General features: G+C 32.5%; 1 protein-coding gene across 4 annotated transcripts; it reads left to right on the top strand.

The window, feature by feature from the left end:
* Nucleotides 1-3,636: 3,636 nt before the first annotated feature.
* On the top strand, nucleotides 3,637-22,657 carry LOC139527732 (cartilage matrix protein-like). Of its 4 annotated transcripts, XM_071323371.1 has the most exons (10): nucleotides 3,741-3,841; nucleotides 7,349-7,364; nucleotides 8,734-8,775; nucleotides 11,917-12,363; nucleotides 15,047-15,184; nucleotides 16,739-16,768; nucleotides 17,317-17,766; nucleotides 18,605-18,739; nucleotides 20,619-20,684; nucleotides 22,564-22,657. In XM_071323371.1, exons 1-9 carry the CDS (start codon nucleotides 3,800-3,802, stop codon nucleotides 20,660-20,662), a joined length of 1,344 nt encoding a protein of 447 aa, XP_071179472.1. In that variant the 5' UTR covers nucleotides 3,741-3,799; the 3' UTR covers nucleotides 20,663-20,684; nucleotides 22,564-22,657. The 4 variants fall into 4 exon arrangements, with proteins under 4 accessions (XP_071179470.1, XP_071179472.1, XP_071179471.1 ...); XM_071323369.1 differs by lacking the exon at nucleotides 7,349-7,364 and having other exon boundaries at nucleotides 3,637-3,863; XM_071323372.1 differs by lacking the exon at nucleotides 8,734-8,775 and having other exon boundaries at nucleotides 3,775-3,841.
* The last annotated feature ends 642 nt before the right edge of the window (nucleotides 22,658-23,299 follow it).

Genomic DNA, 23,299 nt, shown 5'->3' with positions numbered 1-23,299 from the left:
GACGAAGAAAAATTCAAAACTATATAAAATGTTATCTAAGACTTGTCAGTGTCTATTTCCTTTGCCACTGAATAAGATTCCATATTTACAACCAATGAAAATCAAATATCCCTCTAATAGACTTAGCATTGAAATCGTTTTCTAAAATGGTAGTTATGTGGAACCTAGAACTAAAAAAATTGAAACAATATATCTTAAATATTTCAAATGCATGTACTTTTAATAATTCTCCAAAATTCACTTTATTTTTCCTTTTTTTGGTTTTCTGTTGGAGACTGTATATTGACCTCTATGTAGCCTTTTCAACTTATAAAAGGGGGGATACATTTCCATAGAATTAAACTTTTCTGAAAGAATTGATTCCATTTATTTTCAATAAACAATAAATATTGAAGTCTATAACAGGCATCTAGGAACAGGCTCAACATTATTTCTAAACATGTATTAATATATACCAAAATGTGGACAAACCTACATTAAATATTCTACTTCAACGACTTTAATTAGTGGAGTAGATAAAATTAAAAAGTTACAATGGTTAAAAACTCCAATGGCAGTCTTTCCTGCTAAAATCTTGATGTGTAGAATGTGATATACCATTTTTGGGTCTATATACTGTCCTTTAAATTTAGGTCATTTTGACACGGCAAAATATGAAAAAAAAATGTAAACTATGGTCTGGAAAGCACACAGTTTGTGATATTTTAAGGTATCTTTACTAAGAAAACCTGCAAATCTCAGTGGCAGATCCAGAACTTTTCAAAAAGGTGTGGGGGCTCTGATGGACCAGAGGGTTGCCCACTCCCATCAAGCTTCAATGATTTCTTACATATATGTCATAAGCTAAATTTCCCCCACCCCCTTGGTCTGTCTATGCATCTGTTTATTGTTCTGCGAAATAGTACTAATACTAATTTTTCCCCTCCCTTACCTGGCCCTAGACAGTTGCTTACCTTTGTAAACATTTTATAATTATAGTCAGGTATATATTGATTGAGAGTAACTTACATAGTAGTTAATGGGACTCTTTTTCACACGGTTCTGTGAAATATAATACGGCAAATATATACCCGTACATACTATCCGCATAACACAGAAATCTGATAGATTTTCACTCCTCTGGGAAAAATCAACCTGTGAAATGAAATACCATGCCTGGAAAAAAATTACCGGGACAAATTATCCTCAGGATAAAATATCACAGAGGACGAAATAAACCGTTACATTACATGAGAAGCCGGTTTGGTTACAAATAATTATGTCACGTGAAGGCGCACTGACGTCACAATTTGCATTAATTTTGCAATACACTACAGTTCACTCATACAGAACCCATTATCATGCAAACATGCAACGTGAATGTGATTGGTTATCAAATAATACAGAATTTATGCACGTACAGTTAATATAGAAGAAATTAGTTCATCAAATGTAATTTTCACCCTCTCACACACATCTTTGTTAATGTTCCGGGATTGTTGAAAACTTGCATATTCATCAATATTTGATTTTGTGGTTTTAACAATCCAGACAGACAAATAGCAATAAGGTGTTTAGGAAAACATGACCTAAAACCTCCTTCATATATGACAAAAATACATGGGAACTCATATTGAATGGTCAAATGTGTTCAATATGAAAATTGAAATTAAGATGGTAAAATCAAATATTAGCCGTTACTGTAAATGGACTTAAAGTATGACTTTTCAGCAAATTTAAAGGGAAATGACACGGAAGGGGCCAAATAGTGTTCAAGGGGAGCAAATGCTATTTAAATTAGTATGCAGGTTTTAAATATAGAGGGAAGTTGAGTCATCTTTTTGGGTGAAGTTAAATACTGACTAGTGTGTGGTTCTCATTGGGTCTAAGCGTGACCAATATTGACAATTTTTCGCAAGCGTGAAACGTGAAAGTCAAATTATTGTGTCATGAAAACGGGAAATGAGGTCTGTCGTGAAAACGGGAAATGGGGTTCTGGACCCCGGAAATGACAAAAAAATGAAAATTGCTCATGTATATAGTGTAAGCGGGATATGGGAATCTGACAAAACAGTAAGTGGGATCTGGGATCAGAACACCACCCCCCCCCCCCCCCCCCCCCCCAATGAGACCCCCTTATGTAGATTTACCTTCTAATTCTATATAAAAAAAAACACAACTAAGAACTACGTTTAATTCACTTTGACTACTGATATGCAAACCTAGAAATATTTCATAAAATAGTGATTGAAAGATTCATAACACTTTGAAAGGATAATTCAGACACGTGTTACGCGGGGAGCATGTTTTAAATTTGTTTACAAATAATAATGTCACGTGATCGCGCACTGACCTCAAGTTGCATCGCCCTTACAATTCACTAATACATGACCATTTTCATGCAAACATTCAACGTGAATGTGATTGAACGGTTATCATATAATACAGAAATAATGCATGCACAGTTTAAGAAGAAATTAGTTCAATAAATCGATGCGATTTTCACTTTTGACACGAATAGGTCGGGTTGACATTACTGTCATCGGAGATAATATTGAGATAAATGGGATAAAACGGACCGTCAAAAAGGTCTAGAGGAGCACATCAGTAGAACCTTAACATTAATAAGTAATACTTACCAAAATTTCTCTAATTAAAGAACTATATGACTGAAATTTCACAAAGATAACGGTAAACATTTTGTTGATGGTGATGATGCTATTATCGATCCGTTGAATTCAGGGTCAACGGAATTTTTTGCGTTGCGTTTAAATCATTGAGGCCATCTATTTTTATTGCGGGTTCCACATATATAAATCGGAATTAAAGAAAAAATGGAATGTTGTTAGCAGAATCAAAACAGAAATGATGAACATTGCAACATTTTCAGCAAAATATAAATAGGATGGAGGATCTGTGTATTCACATTATTTGTAAAACTCTCCTTATTCATGTGAAGCGTGTGCTTTACATCGAGGCTTGCTATGCTTATCATTGACGCCACAGTACTTCAACCAATCAGACAATGTTTATTTTGGGCATTTGACTTTTTTTAACTCAGATTTTGGAATATTTTAATCGAAATTATAGAAAAATGGAATGTTGTTAGTACATATAAAATAGAAAATGATCATGAATACTTTTAGCTAAAGATAATTTGGATGGGGGTTCTGTGTATTCACATTATTTGCACAACTCTCCTTACTGATGCCATATTTTGGAATTTCCGTGACCTAAATGGTTCGCGAAAATTAATATTTTTATATATAGTATATATATATAGTAACAAACACTACTATATCATATATATTTTAAACACATCAATACTTGTCACGATTTTTTTACATAATAACAAGGACGTATATTAGATGTTAGTTATATACGTCCTTGATAACCGACCGTGCAAGGGCTGTATAGCCAGTCAAGGTCGTTAAACACTTCCATTTGTTGTCCTTGATAATAAGCATGATTCATTAACAAGATAAAATTGTTAATTAGTGGAAATAATAACTAATCTGAAAAGGTGGTTCTCTTCCAACAGATAGCAACACCACTTTTCTGGCAAATTATGTAAAACTATCCTGTAATGTATGATTTTAAAGTCAACTATGTAAGTTAATACAAAAATTGAAGCAATAAAGCATATTAAGTATTTTTGTCTATGTAGCAAACGATATTTTTTTGTATTTATGATGTAACTTTAGCAAATTGATAATAAAAATAATTGCAATAAATAAAATTGTAATTATATTCAATCCCTTATAAAAATAAACATGTGGCAGCCTTCGTTACTACTGGTATTGCAGGAAAGACGAACGCAATGCTTGTCCTATCGCTGTTTTCTCTGTTGCTGATTGCACGTGTAAGTACCTTGCATGAAATACGTACTTTATACAACATTGGCTTTATTTAAAGGATTTTCGCTGCTCTGTTTCAAAATAAAAACATTATTTTTTTTTATAGTACATCAATAACAAAACTCAAAAAGCCAAGAACAAAATGCAAGGCAAGTGTCCATGGTTTTTTTTTTAGATGTAAGCCATTAAAAATTTGGCGGGAAATGATTCTCTCTAGATTTTTCCTACATTTATCATTGGCACCTTTTTTCTTTCAAAAACTATGAAAAAATAACAAGGATTTTTGTCAGATTTTCAAAAGTAGCCTTTTAACCAATAGTTTTAAGAATATTAAAAGAAAAGTAGGGGTTACCTCACAAAATGTTTCTAGGCAGCACATTGATAACACTAGAGGATTTCCAATATCTGACAAAGAGTCAAAAACACGGGAAGCGAACATCCTTAAATTTTACATCTGGCAGTGATATTTTTCAAATGAAGGATACTACAAAAATTAGTATTTTGTTCCAGTTTGTATTTAAAATCTAAATAAATAAGAATCTTTAAAATATTTTTTTTTAAATTTAATTCAAGGTATTTCAATAATTGTTTTGTTTATATAAACTTCCAAAATTATAAATGCCTAATTAAAAACCCAGTTCTCATGAATATTCCATATTTGAAATTGTTTGTCGCTAAAATTGAAATTGAACATTTACGTGGCAAATTTTATCTTGAGATGATGCACCTTATTTTATTTTTAATTAAAATATTATTCTAAAAATACTAAAATAAGAAGTCAGAGACGATATATTGTCACAAAAATTATTAGAAATATGTATATTTACCTGCATTATGTAAATTTTCTCCTCGTGAACGAAGCTGAATGATTTCTAATGTAAAAAATATTGCTTCAAAATTTATTTATAGTGTTTGTTTAAAACCCTTATATAAAAATAAGGAGGTGTGGTATGATTGCCAATAAGACACCTATCCACCAAAGTTCAAATGAAGTTTGTTTAATATTAAGAAAACGCTGGACTGTTCAATCCGCGGTTGTTGATCACGTACCAAATGAAATCTGTTTAATGGTGGATCCAAAAGGGGGCCCGGGGGTCGGAACCACCCCTTTTTTTTTTTTAAAGATCAATGCTTTGTGAATGGGGACATTCCCCTTTATCCTGGGTTGGAACCCCTTTTAAATATGGCTGGATCCGTCCCTTCTGCTTAAGGTGAAAAAAAGGGGGGGGCGTGGTCTTATTCAAAATCCATAGATTTTTTTTATAATTTGACCAAATGTAATTAATATCATGGCTTCGATCCTCAAATATACTATAAAAAGTATGGGTCACGGCGCTTTTATACAAGCTACATGTTGTGCAAAATGTGTAAATGGAAAACACCATTTTTTGTGATAGAAAGACAACTAAACCAAAGAGCTTTAAGATAAAATATGAGACAGCAGCTCTTATAATGGGCTTTCAGAAAATGAAAAAAATTATGGTTACGGGACTCGTTTTCTTGTAAGAAAACAAAATAGAAATATTCATAACACATTCCATTATAAAAGTTACGCTATCTGAGTTATCTCCCCTCGTATGGCAAAGTTGAAAAAATTTAATCAACCAACAGATATTCTATATTTTGGTGAAATGCATATAACATTGAAGATCTCGACCGATTGTTTTCTGCTATTTTACAATACAAGATGGAGGAAGACACCCGAGCTACCTTAAACGTCTTTGGATACTTCGCAAAACTTACATTAAACTAAAATAAATGAAGAAAATGAGATTTGGGTATTCATTTATCAAACATATGAGATTGGTTTACACAAGTGGTCCACACTTAAATCGTAAATTATTTTTTTGATCTTGATAGCTACGTGTACTTCAGTTTTAACCAAGGAATTGCTTTATCCGGGTTTTTTTTTGTATCATATTTGTTGGTTACCTAAATTTCTAAAGTTCGGCAGTAGGTTTAAAGCTAAGATAGCATCAATGTGACTGTTCGTTTGGATGACAACCTCCATTTAGCTGTTTGTAATACAAGACAGACTCATTTTGGCTGTTCGTTTTTTAAGACAGCCTATATATGGATGTTCGAATGAACGATGGGCTTCATTGGCTGTTTGAAATGTGTCAATAGCCAACTGCAGTCTAGTCAGAATGGATAATTATAGACCTAATATGCTCCTCGTTGCAGTAGTGTATACGTAATGGTCGCTGCATTCTAAACGATTTAAAATGATCATTTGACGACGAGTTGCTAATGTCTTATAGCCATAAAAGGTTCTGTTGAGATCCACAAACTTTCGGGACATAAGCACTATTGATTATTTAATTTATTTCAAATTGTTTAAATTTGATATCGTGTTAAATCACGGTAGGTATAGTGTCCGGCTGAGATCGTGTTTTTTTCGAGTGAATTTGCTCTTCTTCTTTATTTCGCTCCAAGAATCGCTCCATTTTGTTCTAGTGAAGATCGGGATTGTTCGAGTGAGATTACATGCGATGAAATTGATCTACTGTTATTTCGCGAGTATTCTAGTTTTATTCGTGACTGTTCATCCTTCTCAATATGCTTTACATGTTTTGAGCACAAACGACGAACAAGTTCCTAGTAGTTCACTAACAATTCAGTATTTTGTTTTGCTCGTGTTTTTTCGAGAGCAATATTTAAAATGCCCGGGTTTTTCAACAAATGGTCCGTTTTTGTTTGAACTCTAAATAAGAAAGAAGATATTCTCGGGCTTAAAAAGACTTTTTTCTAGTTTGTAAATGTAATTTAGCGGAGGACTATATTATATATTCCTAATAAGTCACAAAAACATATTACTATATTGATCAAATTTAACCCTTTTCAATTAAATGATAATGTTCAGTTCTAAAAACATTTTACAATAGTTTTTCAGTATTATGATATATAACAAATCACTGGGTCCTTTTTAAAACGATCTTTAGAACCAAGTTTAGGTACTAATAATCATTTCATTTCCTGCTACCTCTTTTTTTTACAGTCAATTATAATTTTTATTGATATATATTATAGTGACCAAAAAAAACACAACATAGGAGCAAGAAAACTAAGGAAAAGCAGTACAAAATCCGAAAAATTCAATATGAACCCAAATATTTTACTTAAAGATGCCTCCCCAAAAATAAAAGTCACAAACATATTTGAATTGAATGTAATATCCAATATAAATTATATAAAATACTTTATAAAGTTCATGTGTTCGAAGCGCGTTTCTGGAATCACCTTCATCCGGCATCCGGACGCTCAAAGCCGAAGATTTTAAAAGATAAGGATGTATAATAACCGAAACATTTGAAGAGCTTTATGAGACAAAAAAGTTATAAAAATAGCCAAATCCACCTAAGGTCAACATTGCCTGGTTGAGTTAAAACCTTAGTTTCTGTATGATTTTTAAATGACAGTTTAGAAATAAATTACGCTTTTGGCAGATAATCCTAGAACAGTTGACTACCAAATCTATTTCTTTGTTTTTTATATGCTGTTTGCCTTTGCAGGTTACAGCACGGTCTCGTAAGTATTTTTAAACCTTTACTTTAAGAAATCAAAATAATGTTACGGGGTCTTTCATTTGGAAACATAGGAACTTTTTTTTATTAGACTCACGGCGCATTTGGAATGCACTTGACTGTAAGTTTCGGAACTCTATGAGGGTCTGGATGGAAGTCCTTTAATTCTTTATTCTTTTGCCACTTATTCTTCACATTTTGCCCATTTATGTTCTCTATTCTATATGTTTAAGCACTCAAATTTTCTCTTTTCTTTATTTTTTTTGTCCTCTATTCCTCTATAATATTTTATTTATTTTTGCCATTCATTCTGCACAATTAGCCCAATATTGTTTATCATGTTAATCCCATTTAGACCCTAATCAAGATTGCACTTGAAACGCAGGTTGAAGATAGGTCCGCTGCTGTATGCCCTGAGGTAATCGGTGCCCTCAGGTAACCACTTGAAACACAAGGAGGACATATTTTTAAAACAAAATACACTCTCAATAAATGTAGCTGCACTGATACCAAATTTGTATAACTAGGAAAATGTTGAAGACCTAAAATTTTACGACTGTATAAAATGTGATACGACATTTCTCTGCTCTTGACAGTTAAAATTGTAAACTAAAAGCAAGAGGTTTGTCGAATATGTTTCTCTATTTATTTTAAGATAATATTTACGCAAACTTTATCTTTCTTCTTCACTGATCTTCAAAGAAATGAGTTCTTTCTTTTTGACAAGCATGGTCGCATGAATAAGTACTCACCCTCGAAAAACATACATGTGGAGAGTTGTCTCATTGGCACTCATACCACATCTTTTTATATCTATGTTAAACGGCAGACTCTGTTAGTAAAAATTCGTCTCTGAGATACCACTTAGGAAGCTACCATTTGATATTTATGGGGGGGGGGGGGGGGGTGACTAGACAGAAATTTGAAAAAAAGGCAGGACAGGAGTTTTGAGTGAAAAAAAGGCAGGATGAGCAACTTGGCAAAAATAAAGGCAGGATGACAATTTATGTAAAACAAAGTCCGGATAAACTAACAAAAGAAAAAGGCAGGACCGAATAGAGTGAAAATTAAAAAGGCAGGACCGAATAGAGTGAAAATTAAAAAGGCAGGACCGAATAGAGTGAAAAATAAATAGGCAGGACAGAGATTACAACTAAAAAAAATGCAGGACATAATTTTTTATCCTAGCCCCTCCCCCCACCCCATAAAAATAAAAATGGTAGCTCCCTTATTAGATAAGAAATCAGTATCACAATCTACTAGAAAATCCAGCGACTTCATGTTTTCTAGCACTATTAAGATTATAACGTAGCAATTATTTTAAAGTGAAAAACATATGAAACTTTTATACATAAAATATCTATATATTTAAGCTCCAGCACCTACGGGACATCCGGAACCTCCAGTCTATCGAAGTAAGTCACAACCATTATACTACGTTAAAGCAAGATATGTCAGGGAAGGCAGAAACAAGCATTCCAGAAAGACACACACAAATAGAAACCATGATCAGTGTATAGTAAAATAACACACTACACTGATTTGTCAGAGTAAGCAGAAACATGCACTACCGAAAGGCACATACAAATAGAAATCACGATCAGTGTATAGTAAAATGACACATTATACTGATGTGTCAGGGTAGGCAGAAACACGCACTACAGAAAGACAGATACAAATTGAAACTATAATCAGTGTGTAGTAAAATGACACATTATACTGATGTTTCAAGGTAAGCAGAAACAAGCACTACAGAAAGGCACATACAATTAGAAACTATGATCAGTGTATAGTAAAATGACACATTACACTGATATGTCAGGGTAAGCAGAAACAAGCACTACAGAAAGACATTTACAAATAGAAACTATGATCATTATTAGTATATAGTAAAATGACACATTACATGTCAAAATAAGCAGAAACAAGCACTACAGAAAGGCACATACAAATAGAAATCTCGAGCAGTGTATAGTATAATGACACATTACACTGATATGTCAGGATAATCAGAAACATGCACTACAGAAAGGCACACACACATAGAAACCATGATCAGTGTATAGTAAAATGACACACTACATTGTACTCTGATTTATCGTTTGTTTTGTACTACAAAGATCTACCTACAAAAATATACTGGTCGGATATTTTCAGATACATGTATATATACAGGTTGGTAATTTTCAAATTAAGAACCTAACTTAAAAGTTCATTGTTTTTACTTATTAATTTTCAATAGGCCGTTTCAGAATCTAAAGGATTATGGGTAATTTTATTGTTCGTATCCCAAAATGAGGAAAATAACGTCACGTCATTGGTTGAATTTCAATTATTTAGGACGTTTTTAACCAATCACGACGCTTTGGTGTACGACTTTTTGAAAATGTTACTCAGAATACGTTATATTCTGAAACGGGGAACTATCCGACAGTAGACATCCTGATGAGCAGACCTACAGAAAGCAGGATTATCCGACAATAGACAACCTGACGGGCAGACCTAAAGAAAGCAGGATTATCCGACAGTAGACATTCTGACGGGAAGACCTCAAGAAAGCAGGATTATTTGACAGTAGACTTCATGACGATTAGACATCCAGAAAGCAGGATTATTCGATAGTAGACAACCTGACGGGCAGATCTACAGAAAGCAGGATTATTCGACAGTAGACATCTTGACGGACAGACCTACAGAAAGCAGGATTATCCAACAGTAGACATCCTGACGGGAAGACCTCAAGAAAGTAGGATTATTCGACAGTAGACTTCCTGACGGGTAGACCTCAAGAAAGCAGGATTATTCGACAGTAGACTTCCTGACGGGCAGACCTACAGAAAGCAGAATTATTCGATAGTAGACAACCTGACGGGCAGATCTACAGAAAGCAGGATTATTCGACAGTAGACATCCTGACGGACAGACCTACAAAGAGCAGGATCTGCATTCAGATCACATCTTTTCCAGTACAATTTTAACAATTAACACATGGCATGCGTAAAATCTCTTTGTTCTTTCTGTGGTATAATCTGGATAATGCACAGCTAAGGTGTGCATTAACTACCTCAGATATACTGCACAGTTCAAATCTATTTTTACCTTTAGGGCGGTTCCTAGATTTTGAAGGGACGTTATTCTATCAAATTAAAAAAGGATATCGCCGAGTGTAGCGAGACTAAGAACAAGTTTGACTTTTTTTAGCTAAAACACGATTCTTTGTCCAATACTAGGTTGACGACATGTTAGCCCCCCCACCCCCACCCGAATCATCCATCTGCCTTGAAATTACGACACAGTTGAACTTTGTACAAACATCGTAGGTTCAAAATAGGAAAAATGAAAGGTTTCTAATTTCTTTTTTTTAATCTTAGCTTGAACATAAAATGTATTATTATATTTTGTGTACAAGATAAATCTTAAATCAGTGTTTTAAATTCAGAAAGATGGTTAAAAAAATTTTGGGTAATTTCTGCCAAAAAAGAAATGACTGTATCTAAGAATATCCGAATTAAAAAATTCGGATTTGGATTGATTTGGATTATTTTTTAGACTTAATGGAAATTATAACGACTTTTTGAATATCTATTCCCCATATTTTTGGATCGAGTTTAAAAGGGGTCATGTTAACGGACTCTTTTAAAACAGGGAGATTAGCTGGAGATCAAACAGACTTCATTTAGATGGACGTGTTTTAAAAAATTAATACAGTTGATACAAAGCAATTTTGGGGAGGGGGAGTAAAAGATTGGAAAGAGAAACGTATTTTCTGTTTATTCAACATTTAAAGTTTAGGTAATCTTCCTCGGTATATCTTTCTCTTTTAAAGCATATCATTTAGGGAAAGAAATTCAAAAGCTCAATAATCCTTTCAGTTATGTTGGGTTTTTTTCATACAACGATTTGAAAGTACACAATATGTCAAAGTCTTAATCGTCACTTATTAAATAAAAAATGGGAATAGATTTGACAGAAACTTTTTAAAAAATCTACCATTAAATCGCAATTTTACAGTAAGTCTAAACCAAAAAAAAAGTTATCAATTTAAAACTTACCCAAGTCGTATTTCCGCCTTTCTTTACCCTACAAGCCTACAAGGAACTTTCATAGGATCCGTGGATTGCGGAGCATCGTCCACATCTAAAACGTTCTTGTAAATTAGTGACGTCATGTGTTAAAACAGTTATTGGCCAATCAAATCGGTATGTAGAGGTTAATCTGCACGCTCAGGGTGACCCTCTAACCCGAACTCCTTCGTCGTTCGAGTTAATAAGGGTCACCTGAGCTGTGCAGATTAACTTCTATATACCGACTTGCTTCGTCAATAACTATAACACAGCAATAAGTTAACATGATAATTAATTTTCCAATGTCATTGTTGTTATAGTTACGTTCATAAGAAAAATCGACAAACATACATATTACCTGTCAAAAAAGAACACGTACTGTTGAATTTAATAATTGACAATAAAAAGGATAATCCCCTACCTGTTTAACTCTAATATTGGTCTACATCATATATACATTTTTAATATCAAACATATTTTCTTTGTTTTAAGAATGCCTCAAGAAAATAGCGGATGTTTTCTTTGTTGTTGATACATCAAGTAGTTTGAAAATCAATTCTAATGTTATAAAAGAATTAGATTTTATTGATGAGGTCATTACAGCGTTTGATCTTGATAAAGACCAGATGCGGACCGGAATGATGACATTTGCAACCAATACGGAACTATTGTTCAAACTAGATGACTTTAAAACAAAGAAAGAAATTGCCAAAATTTTAGATGATAGGAAGAATTTTGTGAAATATCAATGGAAAGGTGGCGATACTAATATTGGTAAAGCTTTAAGACTTTTAATGGACGGAGGACTGTCACATGGTAGCCGTGCTGACGTTCCACAAATAGCCGTGATCATAACCGACGGAAACCCAAACGATAAGGCTGACTTTGCCAGTGCTCTCCTGGAACTAAGAAAAAAGAATGTTATTGTATTTGCTATAGGTATTTTATTATGTTAGATGAGTAAGGATTGTGCTTAAGGATGAAGTCATGCGTGGAATTTAAAGATGATACTATGAATCAGAATAGCATTAGTTGAGGAACTAAATACTATAATGCTAAAAATACTGATAGGTTATAGAACCGTTTCGAGATATTTGATTTAAAAAAAATAGCGGGGAAACGGCTGACTTTTATCCTATTTCTAGCATTTGCATTATTTTGGTCTCAATTTGTAAGAAAGAAATCTAGAATCATCTTAAACTTTGGTGATGATCTTTCATGAGCTATTGAACTAGACCGACAAGCTGAGCTGGATTTGTAACGTGCTAGTTAACAAGGTCGCCCTGTCGCCATTCTCGGACACGATATTCTTAATTCAGGATGACCAGTTTTTACTCTTTAGGGGATAAAAATTTGATATTCTAGGGGAAGGGTTGTGGAAATTTTTTTTACGGATTGATCATTTGCTTTCATCTCCTTTACGCATGCTTATTTTTTCCACGGAATCAAACCCACGACTACATTTTGTACGAGCGCAGTTCTTCGTTTCATGTATTTTTTTCATAATATAGCAAATTAATTACATACAATAGGAAAGGAATCGTTTGAAAAAATTCACAATCCTTGTTTTTGTTATTATGTATTGTTTAGTGATGCAAACACATGGGTCACTGAAAATAGATCCGTCCGTCCCCTAAAATCGGTAATAACCTAAGTTCGGTCACTTTTTGGAATCAATTAAGCTTTCATTCGCGTCATTTCTTCGAATTTCCTTGTTGAGTGATAAGGGTCTGGTTAGAGTTTACAGAATAGGACATAATGGACCAATATAGATAGGCAAAAACATAAAGGATGGACAATAATGGGTTGTAAAAATATTTAATAAAAACCCACCAGAGAATAATAGGCATAAGGTATAAAGAAAAGAGAAACAATTCTTTAAAAAAATAAATAATGTATAATTAAGGAAGGGACACTTCTTCCATCCAAACCCTCAGCAATAGAACACTACCATTGCTTGATAATAATTTAATTTTGGATGTAACACGACTTCTGATTCGCAGAAAGTTTTTTGTCTATCAGCTTATAGACATAATTTTTATGATATACTCCTTGAAAATGGAATTTAGAATTAAATTATAAGGACTGACTGTAACATTTTTTTGTCAATTCGAAATAACCTTTAAAAAAATGCACACTTTTGAATAACCCGCTACAGTGTGCACCACATTTTTGCGGTTATTTATACAGAAAAAATATTACAGTAATTCCTTAAATAACTTATTACTTTTAGCAGACAAGTATAAATACATGAAACATTTTCCTGTAATGGTGTCTGTTTTCCCCCCCCACAATATGGCAATCAAGTTTCATCAATTTAAAATGCTATCTAACACTCATTTTTTGCGGGAACATGTCCCTGGAAAATATATGAAATGAGTTTGTTTCTTAGCTAAATGCAAAACAATTGTCTAGCTACGCATGAGTCACTACAGTTTTTATCGCTAATTAGACTAACTTTTACAATAAATACAAAAATTATTCATGCTAAAATTTAGTAAAAATAAATTAAAAAAAAAACTTCGCCAATCTGTTTTATCTCTTTATATTTTGGCTGTACATGTGTATTATTGGTTGAAGTCGTTAGAATTATCATTTGTATTTGAACAACACTATAATAGGTACAATTTCCAACTAAAGTGTAACATGATCAAAACTACTATTTGATTGGTTCTATATTCTACTCTTTCTTTGATCTGCAAGTAAAGTAAAAAACTTTGAACATTTACAGTATCAATTCATGTAGCAAAAACGTATAGAAGAAAAGATAGAAGAAAAAAACTAAACTCTTACATCTTTTACAATAGAATTGAAGATGGAAATGGGGAAAGTGTCACAGAGACAACAACCCGACTAAAGAGCAGAAAACAGCCCAAGGTCACCAATGGGTCGCCAATGGGTCTTCAAAGCAGTGAGAAAATCCCGCTCCTAAACAATATGTATACTAGTTCTGCGAAATGGACGTCACACTTTAATAACTCCGAAACATATAAATGAACTAAAATTATAAAAAAAAAACACAAGACTACGCTGTAAAAATCGTTCTAAGAAATAACATGTTTAGTTCTAAACGTCAGTTTAGAATTGGGTTTAATTTCTAAACACATTTTTCAGTAAGCACATTAAATGTAAACATGTCTTGAATTTAAACACTTTTAAATATGTTTTAGAATGAAAGTGTTTAGGAATAAAACACATATTTCTAAGCTAAACACTTCCTTATCATAATCATACACACATTGTACTGATACACGTTTATTTCAAAACGTGTAAAAAAAAAGTGCACAAAAGATGTGTTGAGAATTGTGATCTAAACATCATTTTTACAGTGTAACAAAGGGTAGAAGTTTCTGACTCGTGACAGGAGCAAACAAGCGGCGGGGTTAAACATGTTTTGTGAGATCTCAACCCTCCTCCTATACCTCTAGCCAATTCGGAATAAACAAACACACAGTAATACACACAGTAAAACTCAGTTCAAAGAAGTCCGGATACATGCTTTAAACCCACTGTCTTGTCCGAATTAGATAGTTAGCATTTGTTTAAATAAAATATACATCATATACATATATACTAGTAGTTAACTTTTCAGTAATTATGATGTATTCTTTATTTCTTAAAGGTGTTGGTCCAGATCGTAGACCTGATAACTTGAGAAAAATTGCTGGCGATCCGGAACGGGTATTTGAGTTGGAAGATTATGACAGTCTTAGAACAATCGGAAAGGAATTGGTAGATAAAGTGTGCGATAAAGAACAAAGTAAACACCATTTGTTTTATCAGAATACGTTTTTAAATTTTCACTTTATAAAGATTAGCTATCCATATCAGAACGACTCCATGCATTATGAGAGTCACAATAGGCAGTCCTTAATTTCAGTATTCTTTAAAATGTTACTGATCTTTAAATGATAATTAGGTAAATTATTCTACTATCAAATGTTTCCATAATTACTGGTTTATGATATTTATTATTTGTTGTCTGTTCATTGTTCATTTCTGTAACCAATATTGTATTACCTAATTCTGTTATTTTTCACAGTTAACCATTATACGTTTGCACCCAATTATTCTCTATTCGTTAACTTTTTTGCTCATTTTTTCTTTATTCATTTTTTTAAAGCTAGTATTCTCTCTTCTGTAAACCCCATCCAGATCATATAAAAAGGAGTAGGTCCGGTAAGGGCCGATTTTGGCCTCAAATTTCAAGTTCATCTAACGAAAAATGTTTGACACTTTTTAAACACTTAAGTGTCTAATTGATTCAATAAGTTATTGGGAAAGATTTTAACTGATTTAGTCATTAAAAACGCTCCAATTCAAGCTTAAATATGAAAAATCCATCAGATATGCCAAAAAAACGTCACTTTTCAGATGGTTTTTGTCAAAAATGAAAGTGGCCGCATCCGTGGTCATCCGCAACCTTTATCTATGTTATGTATTATCACCAAATATAACTAACATTTCGATATTATGAATGAACACGAATGCGGCCACTTTCAATTTAGACGAAAACTGTCTTAAATTTAACTAAAATGCTAAAATTGTGAAGATTTCAGTAATTTAGCATGACTTAATGATGCTAGTACCCGATACATATACATTGTATTGTCAAAAACAGCCCATATTTATGTAGCAGAAGCATTTTACATTCCAGTAAATATCTAAAATATTTCATTTTCACAATTTTGTAAAACTGCTATATTTTGGGGCCAAAAAGTGGTCTTACTGAACCTACCCCTTTGCAAGTGAAAATCAATTTAACTCTTAGATCACAGACATAGTTCTTGTAGTTTGTTTTATCTCATTAAATATAAAATGCTAATAAGGAATATTATTGAACATGTTAAATATAAATTAGAAGATGTGGTATGAGTGCTGTAAATGAGACAACTCTCCCTCCAAGTCACAATGTAGAAAAACAGTTTCAGATCAAAGTACAACGTATATTTTGTCGCCTTTCTCCGCTAGAAAAAAAAGAAGAGTACGCTATAATATTAATATCACGATTTATTTTGCAATCAAAGAACACAGAATTGTTTTAACACAGTAAATTGAGCTACAACATTGTTTTTTATTTAATTGAAATTTTTCCAAACCATAAGTTAGTGTATTCGAAAATTAATACAAATTATTTGAAGGTTATCCATCAAATCTTTTATATATATATAATATATATGTGTGTGTGTTTTAAAAGTAACCTGTAAATTGGTCAGGTATAATTTCTTTTCTTGATTAATATGATTTTAGATGCATTTGTGTTAATTATAAGTTGATTATTATTTATATTAATATTTAAAATTTGTGATTTCAGACGATGAAGATAAATGCAAAAAGAAAAAAGGTGAGATTTCATGATATTTAGATGTATTCATACACACAGACACACACGCACACACCATGTATTATACTGTTTCTTAAGTGGGTTTCTAGTTTCTATAATGACCTTCATTATGTATGTTAGGAACGGTTTGGAGATTAATAATAAATCCCTCTTTTATAAGGTAAAACAATATCCACGAGGAAGTCTTTGTAGGGTTTCGTTACATTTACAGCATCAAGATGTTAATAGACAATACAGTAACGAAATCGAATGAACATTTAAAACTATACTTAGTCTAATTAATTTGTTTTCTGAAGGAAAAGACAAAAATTAATGTGTATGAACAACTCAGTTCTCTTGGTAAGGATATGACCATCATTGTGCCATCCAGTTGGCCCCTTTAAAGGTATACACATTTTTTAGAAGCTCTCTAGCGCTTCATACAAAAAGTTCTTCGGTTACCGCTTTTACATCCAATAAAATTATAAAAAGAAACATTCAATTCGTAAATGCACAGACATCGTTTATTGTAGCACGAATATCTTTATTATGATATACATGTTTTATAGATTGTGATGGAGCAATGGCAGACGTCATTTTTGTAGCAGACAGCTCAAGAAGCCTAGGATATAAATCGTTTAATAAATTGAAACAGTTTGCGGAAGCCGTAGTGAAGAGATTTACTGTCAGTCCTATTGACATACAAGTTGGTTTCATAAATTTTGGAAATGATTCCATACTTGAATTTAGGCTCAACAGTTACAGAGATCAAGATGAAGTAATGAAGGCAATTTCTAAGGTCCAATACTTAGACACCGCAGAGAGTATGCAGCTTACATATACAGGCAAAGCACTACAAATGCTGATACAAAAAGGATTCTTAAAACAAAATGGCGGGCGTGGTGGAAAAGTTCCTAAAATTGCAATTATCATTACGGATGGTGAACCAACAGACATTGATGCTACACACAGACTTGCAAAAGAGGCAAAACAACAAGGAATAATTATATTTGCCATTGGTATGTATAGTTATCCCATTGTAAACTTAATGTCTTTGTATACCTACACAATATGAGTTGAAAAAAACATTATACTGATTTTTGTGGCCACGACACGTGGTGTTTCTGGACCACCCAAAATTGTTTGTAACTATTGCTACACAAAAAATTAAATAGAAATGGTACCTCGTATTCAATAATCTACTCCCTGAAAATTATATATAGAAAGTTTACAATGCCGATAGCGAAGATACATTCCAAATATGTGCACTCTAAAATAATAAACGCTGGTTACAAATTTTGACATTAAACTGTACATAATCGTTTTCTTGAACAGTGACAAAAACATCTATATCCTACAATCTTATACGACACGGTTTATTTTTTTTCTCGAAATTTGATCATTCTTTTTGCAACATATTTTCTTTAGATTAAAAAGAACAGATACCAAAGAATTAATTTTGCACATGCGTTCTTTCAGGAATTCAGTTTATTATCCCCATTACAGATTACAGCACCTAAAAATATGAATAAAAGCTAAACAAATAAGTATGAAGAGCATAATCATAGCTTATTTTTCAAGCGCGGATCAAGCCATTTTTAAAATTAAAAAAAATCAAATCGAAAAGGGGGATTCCAACCCCCGGAACCGCCGCCCCTAGGATTCGCCAATGTTTTTGTGTAGGGTTTTAAAACAATATGATATTTGTACACCTTTGTATGCTTCTAATTGTCCATTGTCTGTTACACGTATAATATAAATGTGTATGTGTGTATATTGTTGTAGTATAATATAAAGGTGCACATGTGTATATTGTTGTAGTATAATATAAAGGTGCACATGTATATATTGTTGTAGGTGTTGGTCAATGGAGGAAACAAGATGAGATAAACTTATTGGCATCTGATCCAGACACCACACATGCGTTCGTGGTAGAAAACTATGATTCTTTATCATTTATTGAAGCCGGATTAGCAAAGAAAACTTGCACAGGTACTATTGTACACATACATGTACGACGAGTTTGTCAATATAACGGAACTATGAACAACTGTCATACAAGTGGAAGGTTTAGCTAGATATAAAACAAGATTCAAACAATCATTTTCGTCGGAAAATGTCTGTAACAAGGCAGGAATATGGCAGTTGGTTTTCACTTGTACCGTTGATTGATAGCGTTTGTTTTTTGTCAATTTTTATGGACTATCCCTTTTAGAATTTGCCTGGGAGTTCGCCATTTTTGTTTTACTTTTTGTTAATATGTTAATTGGTGAAAACCGTGTAAAATATATAAACAGTGACAGAGCATATCAAAATATTATAATTACATTTTTTAGCTAGGATCATGAAAACACGATTTTTATAAAGTTTTTATTTAATTTACCTGTGCACTTTATTGTGGGACCTCGTGTCATCATGAATGATAAATTTTATTGTGTAATGAAGTTGATTAAGCCGAATAACGCGAGATTGCAGTGTAGTCAATCAGAACAACGTATTATAATGAAACATACATCTAATGTAATTATTAAGTATAAGATATCTCAGGCGGAAACCCAGTTGAAATAGAACAAAACAATCGAAGCTCTTTGTTAGAGAAGGCGATAAATGCTTACTGTAATGTTTACTATAGTAACAAAATTTTAAATATTAATAGAATCAAATAAAACGACAGTTTTCTTCTCAATTACTAAGTGTTTTATTTTAAAAACACCATTTGCATAAGTTTTCAATTTATCTATTACATAGTAATGCAGAACAATTAGATATCAAGTCGACGACATGGGTACTTATCAAGTTGGATGTAGAAAAGGCATAACCTCCGATTTAAAATAAAAATTACCACGAACGGAGAACATTCCAATCTATTAGTTCAGTAATTTTCGTGTCTGCCCTTCCATTATGTGACTCAGAAAAATTCCAAAAAATGGGTAACAATTCTATCGAAAAGAGAAAATCGAGTGCACCTTTTTATGTTAGGGCGTGTTTGAGGTGTATATTTTGTCTTTAAAACGTACATAGCAAAAGTATTTGATATATCATCTCGTTTCAGATTCTATCATTTTTGGACGTAATGGGGAGATAATTTTGACGAAGTAGAATCCTGACTGATCTATTCTTAATTACTGTACATGTTAAATATGTTTCATTAGAATCCTTAATTTTGATTAGCTGACAACAAACTCGAGGCACTCCCACATCAGATTGTATTTAATGAATGGCTATTATTTATTTTGAATTTATTGAACCATAAAACCAATTTTTTACTCCTCACATTGAATAATCCGCGAAGCGGATTATGTAACATGTGAAGAGTCAAAAATTAGTTTTATGGTTCAATAAAATCAAAATAAATTATTGCCATTCATTATAAATAAATTTTCATCAAAAATAAGGCTCAAAGAACTTTTTATATTATTTATATTAACAATAACAACGTACACACATGTTGGCGTATGAATACACAACGTTAGAGTGGGCGTGTCGCCATAAAAATTGACAACATTGAAAATAAAACTAATAATTTTAACCAATCAGAAGACAGTAAATACATCAAATTTATTTATTATCGTATAAAAAACAACAGCTAGGACTGCACGTGCTATCCCTGACAATGATGAAACAATGCATCGAAAAACAAACGAAGCTCTTGAATAACTCTTAATTTCATTGTTGTAGCATAAAATGTAATTATAAGAATTGAAGGCTTCTTTTTATAATTTCATAGAGTTGTAAAAGCGTCGATCGTCCACAAAGTGATATGAAGCGCTTCTGCGCTGCATACAAAACATGCTTCTGTCAGCGCTTTACACCCCAATAAAATTATAAAAAGAAGCATTCAATTCTTAAATAATATTTTGTTTTGTTTCAGCTGCTATCCAAGCGATATCGAAGAAACCCCGAATCTATAGCTAGGAATTTCAAGCATTAACTATAGGTATGATATATTTTAAAATCAATTTGTAACATGTGACATGCATAAGACAAAAAAATAACATTTTATAGAACTCGTGGGTTCGAAAAGCTTCTATGGAAAAAGCTACAACAGGAACGCGTAGATCCCAAACATTGGAAACTTGGCTGATATGCATGAAACCACTTAAGTTAATTATCCAATCGTAGTACTAATTTATCGCAGGACATGTAGAAAAATCCGTCCGTTCGGAACAAATCTGAACTTAAGTAGTTTCATGCATATCAGCGCAGGTGTATAAACCCTTCACACATGACGAGCTTTATGACCAAACGGTACCAAAAATGAATAGCAAAATTCATCAAAAGACAAGTTTGCCTGAGGGAGTTTGAACCTTATTTTTTTAATGATTTCTAAATTTATTAACTAACTAAGCATTTTATAAAAAAAGTAAGTTATAAATCATGTCAGTACCGATGCCCTGAATACTGAGCCGATACACACGGGTACTAACAGTCCACCTGCAGTCGTACATAGGAATTGTGCTTAAAGTATGCTTAAATACTATGGAATCTACAAAGGAGGAAATGACATGATTTCTCTTCAATGTATCTAAAAAAATAAACGTTCAATATGCCATTCGATATGGTTCTGCTTGATACGTTGATAATTTGTTTGCGATAACGCTCTCAAACTTTAAAAATAAATTACGGATTTGCCATTTGAAACAGTTCTAATCCGATGTATTTTTCAGTGAATATAACAGTAATATCGTAGCCATTTGCAAAGATAACTATGAAATAAAACAAAAATAAAAAAAAACCCAAAAAAAACACCAAACAAAAACAAAACGGACAACAAAAATAATATAATTATTATAGATCTATAGTAATCTCAACCGATTTATTCGCAAATTTCTCGAAATTCATGACAACTGTTTCCTTGAACTTTCCTACAAGTTCGCAACGATGCTGAGTACTTTATGTTACATTTCACAGATATGACGACGGATTTTCGAATTGTCGTAACCGCGTGCACAATCCTGTCCTCTTTTCCCCGAATGAGACGTTTTACCGAATTTGTTCTTGCATGAGCAACACGACGGGTGCCCTATGTAAAGGATCTGCCTAACCTACTGGGGTACCTGAGATCCCCCGGTTTTTTTGGTGGAGTTCGTGTTGCTCAGTCTTTAGTTTTCTATATATTATATGATATGTTTTGTATACTGTTGTTTGTCTGTTTGTCTTTTTCTTTTTATGCCATGGCGTTGTCAGTTTATTTTCGACTTATGAGTCTGAATGTCCCTTTGTATCTATCTTTCGTCTCTCTTTCACTGGCATCCAATTATTCGTGTAACTATATATTTTTCAATTGAAAGGAACAACACGTAAACAATTATGATTTCATATATTATTGTTATGTTGTGTTGTTGGATTTTATTGTCGCAAGGTATATTTAGATTGTTGTAACACACTTGTTTTAAACTTAAATTCAAAATTTAATCAATTAAACAGCTTTGTCTCTATAGTTATACATTCTAGAATGTTCACAGAGCTATATTAAATTTAACAATAATATAGAATTATTGCCGTTTGTTTCGGTAAATATGTGGTTTAAGTGACTTTTGAAAATTGATAATCACCTCGGCCGTTGGCCTCGGTGAATATCAGTTTTTCAAAAGTCAACAAACCAAATATTTACTTCATCATTCAACATATGAATGTAAAATTGTGTAATACTTGTCATTTACAACACACATACGTACACACCCACACGCATTATGTCATTACGTGCCTATCATTGCATGATATTCTACACATTTACTTAAATGTTATAGACATTTACAATATTGATATTTAGTTAATAATCTAAATAAACTTAATATTTGTTTTGCTTTTTTCAGATCTGATGAAAACTGAACTGTTCAATGGACATGAAGCCTTTGTATATATATAATACTCTTTTGTATTAATAATCATTAAAGATGATGGAAACATTTTCCTTTATAGATTTTTTTATTTCATTTTTGAATTAATAAAAGGCAACATTAGTATACCGCTGTTCAATACTCATAAATCTATTAAGCGAAAACAAATCCGGGTCAAAAACCAAAACCGAGGGAAACACATCAACTATAAGAGGAAACAACAGAACAACAGTGAAGTGCAACAAAAACAAACGCAAACATACATAGAAACGGACCATTTGATAACAACTGCCATATTCCTGACTTGGTACAGGACATTTTAAGAACAAATAGTGGGTTGAATCTGGTTTTATGGCTAACCAAACCTCCCGCTAATATGGCAATGTTAAAAATACCGCTAAAATGACAACATTACGCGACAGGAATACAGTACCAATAAACACAAGAATACTTAGGACACTCCGACAGAGAAATACATAAATAAATAATAATATAGTAGATTACAACATGTAAACAACAGAATGATAACGAACACCTCCCATGAATTTGCGACAGTACACCAGGACACAACAATAGAATATTAACATTACAGTACAATGAGAAACCGGAGTGATTCATAATTAATATTTCATAAGGTTTTTTTTTTTTATACAAAACAAATTCTGCAATTTAATAAAAAAAATTTCAACAACAAAACATTTGAAATTTTTAG

Source organism: Mytilus edulis, chromosome 6, assembly GCF_963676685.1.
Source record: "Mytilus edulis chromosome 6, xbMytEdul2.2, whole genome shotgun sequence".
Lineage (NCBI taxonomy): Eukaryota > Metazoa > Mollusca > Bivalvia > Mytilida > Mytilidae > Mytilus > Mytilus edulis.
Note: the sequence above shows the minus strand (reverse complement) of the source record. Positions and strands in the feature narration are given on the sequence as shown.